Below are 12,270 nucleotides of genomic sequence, written 5' to 3'. Positions count from 1 at the left end.
CCGACTTACTGCAATATCCTGTGGCTCACAACCTAAAGATGCCAACTGCAGTATATAAAGTTATGACACTGATCTTTCACCCTGGCTGAACAGCTGGACTCTTTTAAACTCATTGGCTCTGTTGAATCATTACCCGATCTCGAATCTGCAGAACCTACTGAGAATACCATATTCACAAATTTCCCCGTCTGTGGACCGTCGAGTAAACAGAGATGCTCATGCAGGGAGCCAAGGGCTGCACTGTACCTACAGCTTTGAGGCTGCAAAATCTATAGCCACAGAGGTAAGAGGATATGAAGCGGCCATAGGGCTGCCAACAGGGCAGCAGAGGGGAGCTTTTGAGAGCTGCCATAAGGGCTTCCATGCCAGGCTTTATAGGCAGGCTGCTGGCCTGTGTATAGGCCTGATCTTGGGGACATTTTGACCTGCCTACTGGTTGACCTATAGGTAAACACAGGTCGGCATTAATCGCAGTTAAGGGGTTTGCCGGTTGGGCATAGCAACAGCTGCTCGGTCGGCCCAGTCCATTGCTACTCAACTGATTTACAGACTGGGTCAGTCAGTCTGTTGGGGGAGGGCACAGCCAGCCCTCCCTTCCATGTAGAAACAGCTCAATGGCCCATTGGGTCTTATGTCAACTCAATCCTTGTACAAAGCGCACAGAGGCCAGGAGTTGGAGCAGACAGACACTAAGAGATCTCCCGATTTATAGATTTGGGGATAAGTTTTATTACTTGGTTGACTGAGTGCGGCAGGTACCTCTTCAAGCAACAGTAGTTCAGAAGCTTTGTTAGGTCTGAACCACAAACTGCCAAGAAGTGTTGATAAAGTTCGATAGGGATCTCGTCAAGGCCTAGAGGCTTTTCCTTTGCCATAGAATAAACTACATGGTAAAGCTCGTTCTTTGTGAAAGGGCGCTAGAGGTGTAATGCTTCTTGTTGTGAGATTATTGAGGGGGTGGGGACGCAAGAGATTCTTGCTGTGAAATTATTGAGTGCGCAGGCTCAAGGAATTTTTACAATCTTGTAACTAAGTCTTCTGTGGGGGTGGGAACTGGGTCAGCGTGTATCAAACATAATAAGGATATCATGTTAAAATTAGGATAACTGCCCAAACAGCGAGTCCCCATATGAGGACGCATCAGGGGCTTACAAAGGATTGTGGATTTGGGGAGTGCACATGCCATCATGGATTGAGGTGGTCCATATAAGAGTGCCTTCTTGTGCCCTTTGAGGGGCAGTTTACCAGCCCTCATGGCCAGGTTTAGTGCCAGCATTGAAGCCCTTTATAGGCAGGAATAGAACCAGTATATGGCGCAACTAGTGGGGCCTAGTTAGGGGCAGAACTTAGGGCTGGAGTCGGCCTGTTTTGGGTTGCCCATCAAAATGACAGCAGCCGGGCAGTTTTCCATGCTGGCCAGTCAGTTCAAGGAGCGGGGCAGAGTGCCTGGAGCTCCACCTCTACAAAAGGAGAATCATAGGCTCTATACGGCTCTCTCTCCTCACGTTCCACTGAAGCCCTGCAGGACAGCAAGGAGTTTGCAGCACATGTGAGCGTTATTTTGATCTTGCTGCCCTGTTCTCAGACATAGCACCGCATTACTACGAGATCAGGTGCCTCTTAGATCGATATTCTCTTTCATATTTATTGAAAGCTTTTAGGAGTTCATGATAAGGTTATGGCGGACTGTTTGTAGCAGCCTTTTAGGGTTATAACCTTAGATTTGAAAGAGATGATATAGGCACTCAATCTGCGCAACCGTGCGCTTGTTTCTGTAGGACTACCTCTCAAAGGCTTGTTTTACATTCTCCTTCTCCTTTTCACTTAGTAAATTTTCTAGCTCTTATTCGTTAGGTAACAAGAGATAGACTAGCCTGTTCCGAGATACTGCTTAGACAATGCTAATTGCAGACGTGTACCATTTTATAATTTTTCCCAATACCGTTCCTGAGATGATGAATTGCAAATCTTGGGCTTTTTTCTAGACTGACGAGACTTACATGAGGAATCTAGCGACGAAGGAGGGAGAGGAGTGGAAGGATCGAGGAAGAGGCAAGCAGAGGCTTTGTCGAAGAGGAGAGCTCTGACGCGGAGCTGGAGGCGAAGGTGCGACCCAGCAGCAGCAGGGGAGGACATGAAAGAGGTCCAGGAGGAGGAGGAAGTAAGGTGGGGCTGGAGGGAGGAGTAATCAAAGTCTCCAAGCCAAGCTCGCAAGACGCCATGGGAGTGCAGGATGGTGGCGAGCTCGTAGCCGAGGCCATCGTCCCCCAACATCGCCATCGCCCACAAACCAATACTCACTCTCTCCTCCTCCATTCGTATAGGAACAACGTCGAAGCTCTTAGTCAACGTTATACGTTGACTTGTAATGCTACACAATTACAAATCACAATAGGAAACAACGTCAAGCTCTTAGTCAACGTCAAGGAGTTGACTTGAAATGCTACACAGTGTGAGTGGTTCCCAGGGAAATCGAACTTTATTGACATAAAAAAAACAAAGCTACAACTCAATTACCTTCTTCCACCAAGACTGGATGAAGATGCCACACACCTGTTAGCTTCGACTCGATGAAGATGCCACACGTCTCTTAGCTTCATTCAATGTTGCTACTTTCTTTATATGCTAGTTTAGAAAACAACATAGCTTTTACTGAGGAGCTTTTGCGTAGCTTTAAGTGAGGAGCTTTTGTAAAATTAACATTAAAGTGCTATATAATTTATCAGAATCAACGGGTAATATTGATGACACCTAGCTAAAGGAGGTACGAAAACACCTCTTTAGGTTGCCTACCATAAAGAAAACCACAGCAGGAAATTCAAACGGTTGGAAAGCGTAGCATTCTACACCTTCCACACATTAGCTTATGCCTCCAAACACTTATTGTATCAAAAGGCACCCACCTTCGCTACACATTACAAATCAAAGCTAAAATAGCAAAACTAAAGATCCTAGTGAGAAACTCGCCAAATGAAATTTCCTCAATTCCTTGCCACAACCCGCCACCCACCCTCGGAGGTCCTATGACAACAATAATGGCAATTTTGTGGGCTAAGACTCTCTCAACCGTGAGAAGGTAGAGGCAATAAATAAGCCTTCACTAGCAGTAAGGTGGTAAAACAGTTATAATTCCTCCACAGATCTGTTAGCATCAGGGACATGCACAAAACAGTCACATCCAAAAACTCTGAAATGTGCAGCTAAAGGTTTCTTATCAGAAAAGGCTTGCAGTGGAGTCATCCCATTCACAGCCTTTGTGTAGCTACGATTCATAATGTAAACTACCGTGTTACATGCTTCAACCCAGAAAGTATTTAGCAAATCTTTCCCTTTCATCATACTCCTGCCCATTTCGTAGATGACGCGCATCTTGCATTCTGCTACTCCATTTTGCTGTGATGTATGTGGCGGGGGTTTCTGCCTCTTGATCCTGTGACTTTTGCAGTAACTTTCGAATTCACTTGATGTGAACTCTCCACCTCTGTCTGATCTCAACTTCTTCACCTTCCTCCCCGTTTCTTTCTCGACCATTATATGCCATTCTTTGAACTTACTAAAAGTCTCATCTTTAGTCTTCAGGAAGTATATCCATATCCTTCTACTGTAGTCGTCGATCAGTGTCATGAAGTAGTAGGAACCACCCAAAGCTTCTGTCTTCATCTTTTTACAGAGGTCCGTGTGAATGAGCTCTAGAGGAGCCTTTGTCCTACTGGCCTCTCTAGGAAAGGGCTACCAATGCTGCTTGCCCGTCATGCAAGCTTCACATACATCGGGCAGATCTGCAATTTCTGGTAGGTCTGCAATCATTCCACTTTTATGCATCTCCTTTAAAGAACTAAGGTTTAGATGACCAAACCTCTCATGCCACAGCTTAGTGTTCTTCACATCGGCTCGAGCACTGAAAGCTGAGAGTTCGTAGATGTTGTTGCACCGTGTACCTTTACCAATGACCTTCCCTTGAAGATCCAAAATCTATGCACCATTCTTATCGAATTGAACTTTGAGGTCCCGATCCGTGATCGCAGAAACGAACAACGAGTTCCTCTTGATATCTGGCACATAAAGAACATCGGACAACTATTTTACAACTCCATCTGACTTGAGAGCAATCGTACCTTTTCCTTTTGCTGGACATTTTGCATCATTGCCGACTGCTACCAGGATGTCATTCCCTACCGGATGTAGAGAGGTATACCAATCCTTCCAACTAGTCATGTGGCGCGATGCACCACTGTCAATAATCCAAGGTTCATCCATAGGTACATGAACTGCCTCCATGCAAATCTCCTCAATTGCTATAAACAGCTCTACTGGTACTGTCTGCGCGCTGTTGATGGACTCTTTCTTTACTCCGTTCTTCTCATTTGCAATCTTCTTCCGGCACTCATTCTGCTTGTGCCCTGCCTTGTTGCAATAGAAGCACTTGATCTTCTTCTTTCTCTTTTTATCATCAGAAGAAGATGGGTTACCAGAGTCCTTACCCTTACCTTTCTTTGATCCAACATAGAAGGCCGAATCTTCTCCAATCCTCATCTTTTGATGCATCTCCTCCTCCAAAACCATTGCACTGAAATCCTCAAAGCTGAGGGGCGGATTTCTGTTCTCCGTATTTAGCACCATAACAAGACTGTCATACTTTGGTGGGAGAATCCGTATGCACCTTCATGCTAGATTTTTGCTGGTGATGGTGATGCCAATCGCAGTCATCTGATCGCGCAGATTCTTCACCCTGGTGATAAACTTCTCTGCTGTTTCAGATTCAGACAGTTTCTTGTTCACGAGTTGAGTCTCCAGATTCTAAATCTGCGTCTGATTCGTGGTCTCGTATTGATTTTTCAAGACCGTCCATGCCTCCTCTGCTGTGGTGACATGTTGAATTAATGCCATGACAGAATCACTTACACTGCAGACAATAGTTCACAGCGCATCTGCATTTCTTCTTGTCCACGCGAGAATCTCATCCGTAGTTGGTACTATCTGTTGTGCTACATTGGCTGGATTTCGATCTCGGAACAGGCTTCAGGTCCACCTCAGTAGCAGTATCCCAAAGCTTGTATGCGCTTAGGATGCATCGTCTTCATCTTGAACTTCCAGAGTGGATAGTTAGTGCCATCCAACTTTTCGCTTTTGCCGAACAGTGGGATTCGTAGTCTTGTGGGCTTGGCCATCTTTCACAATCTGCTCGCAAACAGAAACACACTACCAAATCTTCTTACTAGATCCCAAGCTCTGATACCATGTAAGAAAACAATACAACATTTGTGCTCAACAGATAACAAGATCTCGTATGCAAGAGAGAAAAGTGGATAGTATGGAGAATAAAAAATTTGATTACTGTAAAACTGATACAATAGATGGCACTGCCTCCAAGCCATGCACTCCTATGAGAGAAGCTTCGATGGTGTGCTGGAAACAGTAGAGGACGGAGGCTGGATGCTAAGGAATCAGGGTTGTTGTAGCCAGTGATGATAATGGGCTTCACGAGCTTGCTCTTATATAGCCACCAGTCGTAGTCAATTAGACTCAATTGGGAGACCGACCCAGTCCGCCCAAACTGGCTGACTTGAGGTCAGTCCCGAAACAGGCCACTGACCACACGATAGGACCGTGGCACAGAATAGAGCAACTAACCTATGGTTGCCGTTCAGCGCATAGCCATTCGGGATCGTCTGGGGCTCCAAACGGGCCCCGCAACCCGAGAGTGGGCTGCCCTAGGAAATGCCCCATCGACCATCAGTGCGGTCAGTCTTGGGATGCATTCTTGCACTTGTATGTAGCCTAGTTGTAGAGTGTGCCAACTCTATCTGAAGTCGTCCAGCCATCAGGCCACACATGGCCCCCATCTGGTGTCCAAACCAAGACCTACCGGATAACCGGGCTACTCAAATGCCTTCTCCTCATATGGGGGCTTACAAGTAGAGTTAGCTGGTTCCCACGTAGTTACACGAGAGTGGAACATTGATATCTAACACTACCTCTGTTTGTAAACCTCCGTATAGGCTTAGTCAAATGGAGGAACTTGAGGTCAAGAGACAATTAACTAAATACCGAAAGGGCCAAATTCAACCAAGTAGCTCACCTTGGTTTGCACCAGTTTTATTGGTAAAGAAAAGGGACAGTACTATGCGTTTATGCATAGATTACCGAGCATTAAATAAAATCACCATAGAAAATAAGTATCTTATGCCTTGCATTGATGAGCTTTTTGATCAATTGTAAGGGGGAAAATGTTTTACAAAATTTGATTTAAGGTCAAGATATCACCAAGTACGAATTAGAGAAGAGGATGTTCCTAAGACATCATTTTGTACAGGTATGGGCATTATTAGTTTAAAGTGATGCCATTTGGGTTAACAATAACTTCATGACACTTACGAATAGTGTCTTAAGGCCATATTTAGGAAAATTTGCTATAGTATTTTTAGATGATATTCTTATATATAGTAAAACTAGAAAAAAACATTTGGAACATTTGCGAAAAATGTTCCAGCTGCTTAGAGATAACTCACTTTTCGCTAAAGAATCCAAATGTGAATTCTTTGCAAGAGAAGTAAAGTACTTGGGACATATAATATCCCAAGAAGGGATTCATATGGATCTTGAAAAAGTAAGGGCCATATTGAAATGGCCACATGCTACAAATCTAGAAGAGTTACAAATATTCTTGGGTTTGTTTGGATTTTATCGGAGGTTCATCCAAGATTATGCTAAGATTGCTGTTCCGATGACGGACTAGCTTAAGGGGAAGGGAAGCACCTTCATATGGGATGAACCTCAAAAGAGGAGTTTTGAAAAATTAAAAGGAGCCATAGCATTAGCTCCTATCTTAAAGGTAGTGGATCCCAATCAGTCATTCATGGTTGAGACAGATGCCAATGATTTTGCTGTTGGCATGGTACTTTTACAAAAAGGTCAACCAGTGGCTTTTGAAAGCAAGAAGGTAGACCATGCCCAATGGAATTACTCGACATATGACAAGGAACTGTATACTATAGTCTATGCTTTGAAGAAGTGGAGGCACTATTTGTATGGTGCGAAATTTGAGATCATCTTTGTTCAAGAAAGTATTGAATGGATTGGCAATTAGCCAGAGCTTAAATGTAGAAAAACTAGTTGGGCTGATTAGTGTAAGAGTTTGATATACAACTGACATATTAGAAGGGGAAGTTCAATGTGGTAGCAGACTCCCTTAGCCGAATGCCAATTGTTAATGAATTGAGTTTTATTCAATTTCAAAATGATTTCATAGAGTCCTTAAAAGAAAAATGTGAGTTTGATCCTCATTTTTCAGAAATATGGAAAGCAAATGTGAAGAGGGATCCAACTAATCGAGAGCCTTTCACTGAGGAGTCACATGGAAATGGTGGCACGTTACAAATTGGTGATAAAGGACTCAAGTGGAAAAAATATACTATTGAGGGCAGAGTATGTGTCCGGATAATAATGACACTAGGCACCAAATACTTTTTGAGTGTCATGACGGACACCCGAGAATTTAGAAGATGTATGTGCTTCTGAAAATGTAATTCTTTTGGCCTGGAATAGGTAAGGATGTCCAAGACTATGTATTGAAGTGCCAAAAAATGCTAGGTCAATAAGGATGAACGCCTTAAGGTAGCAGGTCTCCTACACCCATTGGAGATTCCATCTGGCAAAGGGGAAAGCATCTCCATTGTGGATTACCTAGGACACAGAGGGGGCACAACTCTGTGTGGGTAATTGTGGATCGATTGACCAAGATGGCTCACTTTATTCCAACCAATGAAGATGTTAAAACTCCCAAATTAGCAAAGTTATTTGTAAAGCATATCTATAGGTTATATGGGCTACCAGCTCGGTATTGTTAGTGTCCGGGATAGCAAATTTTATAGCCATTTTTGGAGGGCTATGTTTATGAGATTGGAAACTACATTGAATATGAACTTTGCAGATCATCGAGTGAGTGTAGGTCAAATTGAAAGGGTTAATTAGATCATCGAGGATATGCTTCAAGCATTTGTAAGCAAATGGCAAACTAATTGGAAACAATATTTTCCCATATTAGAATTTGCATATAATACTGCCAAACATTCAGCTACAAGTTTTAGTCCATTCATGATGATGTATGGATTTCAACTAAGAGCCCCAATGTTGTGGGACTCAAAAAAGAAAAGGTTCAAGTAGCCAAAGACTTTCTTGAAGATATGAATCAAATGCTTAAGTTAGCTAAAGATAGCATAAGAGGGGCTTAGGATAGAGCACAAAGTTATGCAAACCCCCACAATAGAAGGTTGGAGTTTGAAGTAAATGAGAAAGTCTACCTTAGGGTACCTGAATCTCAGAATCCCTAAAGATAGGTAAATGTCCGAAGTTATCTCCTAGGTATTGTGGACCTTTCATAATACTTAAGAAAACTACAGAACTTGCTTACAAATGAGCCTTACCCGAAGGATGTAGAGTACATCTAGTTTTTCATGTGAGTATGCTAAAATGGAAATTAGGAGATGATGATAATCTCATTGGAAACGAAGTCCTAGTTGAACTCATTGAACCTGCATCTTTACCACATGAACCAAATAAACAAGAAAAAAGAACACAACATACAATATGGCAAGGACGTCTGGTTAAGTGGAAAGATAGACTTGAACAGAGTTCAACATGGGAAAGTTAGCAATCTCCAAAGGAGGTTTCCCAATTTTGTTTTCGAGGACGTAAACGGGGACGACCATTTTTCAAGCGAAATCTTCCGAGCATCCGAGCTAACAAAAAAAAAGCTTCCAACTATGTAAAAGTATGGCAAAAATGGATAGGAAGAAAACATAGTTTCACTTATAAATATACAAAGTATTATAATTCCATACACAAATATTTATAAGAATCTTTGGGGATGGTGAATAACATAATGGGATGGCTTTTGAAGAAACTCACATGTAGAGTAAATTTCTCTATGAAAATTCCCTTATGATTCTTCTTACAACTTTAACTTAATAGGGGTGTGACATTGAAAACCCTCTCTCAACCTATATTTATGAAAGGGTTTCTCCAAAGAAACCTCATTGAAGAAATCCATCCAAGGTAGTTTCACCATCAAAACCTCTTTGAAATAGGTCTCCCAAGGTAGTTTCACTAGCGAAACTACCTTAGACAACACTTTAAAAGTGACATAAGTTTCACATCCAATGTATAAATATAGTCATTCAACCACTCAAATTTACTAAAAAAATGCCATTTGAGCACATTTACTGGGTTATTTACAAAATATTGCATATATATTATATGAGAGTAGATACATACCAACGGTTAATACTTATTCATTCTAATTTTAACTTCTTTAGAACATATCCAAAACATCTTGTTATTATGCTATAAAAACACTAGGAATCTCTTGTCATTTTGACATAAATGTGTTTAATAAGTAATTACATATGTATAATATTATTACATGATTATGAGGGATGTTTCTTAAAGAATTTGTTTTTCAACACTCTTTTTAGGTTACAAAGGATGTCTATGAACAATAAAATTCATGTTATGTGAAAGTGAATGAGTTACTATTCTGTATATACTTATGATAAAATGATATAGTTCTTATGAAAATAAAAGTGTAAAGACCATGTTTCCTAAAGAAATACCATTTTTAAATCTCTTGAAAAACACACTCCGATAAAACTACTCATAGGTTTCTACTCATACAAATGACACACCCTAAATGTAAACCATTATTAAGGGGAAGGGAATGTTACATCAACCATAATTACAAAATCCCCTTGGCTTGGTTATGGTAAGGTGGGAAACCGGAGGGCTTGATGGTGCTTGTAAAGATAGGGGCCTCAAGGGTTTGGGTCTAGGGTCACCCTAGGCCTATAAATTTTTGAAAGAGGTGCAAAGAATAGTTCAAGAGGGGGCTAAATGGAAGGAGTCCATCAGTGGATACACGCCACTAAGAGGGGAGGCCACTTGGCAAGCACAAGGCTAGGGGGAGAGTTCTAGAGAGAATTCTCTAGGGTGCAAGAGAGAGGTGGAGATACCTCTACGCAGCCTGGGAGATGGAGGATCAGGAATTTGTGGTTGGGTGGTGAGCGTCGGAGACCCTCTTGTATAGGAATTTTGACACTCTAGTTGCCGCCATCCTAGTGTGATTGAGAGACCAAGAAAAGAGCTTAACAGCCAAAAGAAGGGGGGGCAAGTACCGGTCCTGAGGACTAAGATTGATAGCATTAAGTATGCTCACTAGCACAGCAATTGCCAACGAATGAGAGCTCCACAAAAGCTTTTCCTTAGTGTGACCAAAATGATTAGAAATAGAGGTAATAGCATGAATGGGAGCCTCCCATTGTTGCATGGGCATACAAACTATCGTTGCACCACTTTCCAAGCAAGACAATAGAATTTTAAGAGAAGGTGATCCTAGTCCCATTTTGTCCTTTTTTTTTCTATTTTGACCCATTTGTCCTCTTTTTTTCTATTTGCAATAACCAGTCAAAAACACACTCACCGTAGCAAATCACTGGGTGATAGCTATTGCTATGGCTTTCAAAGAAGTAAGAGAGCTAGTCTAAGTAAGAGCAGTTCTTTTGAGGAGTAAAACGCAACGCAAAAAGCTTTTAATTTGCTTTGAACAATGACGAGTCGAGTATGCTTAAGTTGTTCCATAGTAACTGTTTGGTATAGGAGCATTTATCCAAATATGGTCAAGTTGACATGCCTAAATTGTGGTTGTTGTTTTATTTATTAAATGCAGATTATGTTTTCCCATAAGTTTTACTAATTGCTCTTTGCTTTGAAGATTTCACAAGCATATAAATATTTAAATCCCCTAGCACAAATGTTGGATAATTAATCAACCTTTCATTTAGTATTTGTGTCAAGTGTTGCAAGAAGATGCCAAGGGCACATGCTTCAATTCGGTGCATCGCTACTACAAACATTGATTGCCTTGGATTTGGGTGAAAATACGATGTAACTATCACCATGATTATTGCATTTGAGGGTAGCAAAAACTTGTGCGTAACAAAGTAAATCCAATTCTTGGAGATACCATGTGAGAAGTGCAACGGATCTAGATTGAAAAGAGAGGAGAGAGAGAGAGAGAGAGAGAGAGAGAGAGAGAGAGAGAGATCAAACCTCACACACACACAACTGAGAAGGAGAGGAGAAAGCCCACGGCTGGCTAGAGACTTGAGGAGTGGAGAGAGTGTTGAGCCAACAAACTGAGAGGAGTTTTAGGGCTTCTATTCAGAGGTATTTTGTGAGGAGTGTGTAGAGGGTGGACCGTACGGGTGCCAATGAAGGCGTGTCTTTGAAGGGTTTTCATATTCGAGAGGAGGAGTTCTCGAGGGTAGGATAGTGAAGGTGGAATGTACATAGGTGCCAAGCCTCTTCATCATCTTCTTCAGCCCTCTCCTCTCCTTTTCGCGTTACCCCCCTTATGTACCTTTGCACCAATGGTTGGCTACCTTGAATTTAAATATGTCTTTTCCATTTTGTGACTCATTCAAGATTTCCATATGCATTTATATATACAAAGCATAATTTATTGGCTAGAAATGAAATCTTGGACGTAAAGCACGTGAAGTAATCCTAAAAGTCAAATGATTTTTTCTTTTTGCACATATTTGAAGAAATCCATTATAAGTAAAAGATAATTATTAGCAATAATTATGTGTACATATTTACTATTTTGTTTATTTTTTCCACATTCACAAAAGCACATGGAAAATTTTCCCAATCAACATAGATATTTCATTGTACATAGAAATCAAACTACCACCCTTTTCATGGACATGATCCAACCTATGATCTAAAGAGGAACCTCGACTCAGTTATGAGGGAACTAAAACGTCATCCTATTCGAACTGCACAATCTTATGCAATGCATGAACTGCAAGGCAAGGTGCAATACTAAATGACATGCAGATGCAAAGATAAGAGACATGATAATCAAGAACAAGAGAGATATTTTGATGGCATAGCTCATATCTTTAGCCCCCTAACTTCTATGGATTTCTCACCATGTAGATCTAGCAGCTTTGCTTTGTCCGAGTAAGACTCAAACAAATGGACGTGCCCACACTTTGCTTGTTGGCAAAAGCTTTAACCACAACTTGTTTGAGAAGAATCATGCAGCCAACTCCGTGCAACAGAACACGCCCCTAGTATCACACACAACTGAGCTTGTGTAGCATGCAATCAGCAATAGAGATGGAGAGACAAACATATAAAGCAAATACCCATGCAACTAAGTCAAGGATCAAAAAGATAAAGAAATGACTCGCAACAACAGCATAAAAG

The 12,270-nt window shown here is 41.5% G+C and overlaps 1 protein-coding gene across 2 annotated transcripts in view; it reads right to left on the bottom strand.

The window, feature by feature from the left end:
- Nucleotides 1-2,339, bottom strand: part of LOC147883225 (transcription initiation factor TFIID subunit) — a 79,981-nt gene extending 77,642 nt beyond the window's left edge. For both annotated transcript variants that reach the window (XM_087399958.1, XM_087399959.1), the window contains exon 1: nt 2,001-2,339. In XM_087399958.1, the coding sequence (XP_087256084.1) occupies nt 2,001-2,316 (316 nt within the window). In that variant the 5' untranslated portion in view covers nt 2,317-2,339. The remainder of the gene's footprint in view (nt 1-2,000) is intronic.
- Between the last annotated feature and the right edge of the window lie 9,931 nt (nt 2,340-12,270).

Source organism: Dipteris shenzhenensis, chromosome 28, assembly GCF_047967505.1.
Source record: "Dipteris shenzhenensis isolate YYH24624 ecotype China chromosome 28, Dip_SZ_1.0, whole genome shotgun sequence".
NCBI classification, from domain to species: Eukaryota; Viridiplantae; Streptophyta; class Polypodiopsida; order Gleicheniales; family Dipteridaceae; genus Dipteris; species Dipteris shenzhenensis.
This window is presented reverse-complemented; position numbering and strand designations above follow the sequence as displayed.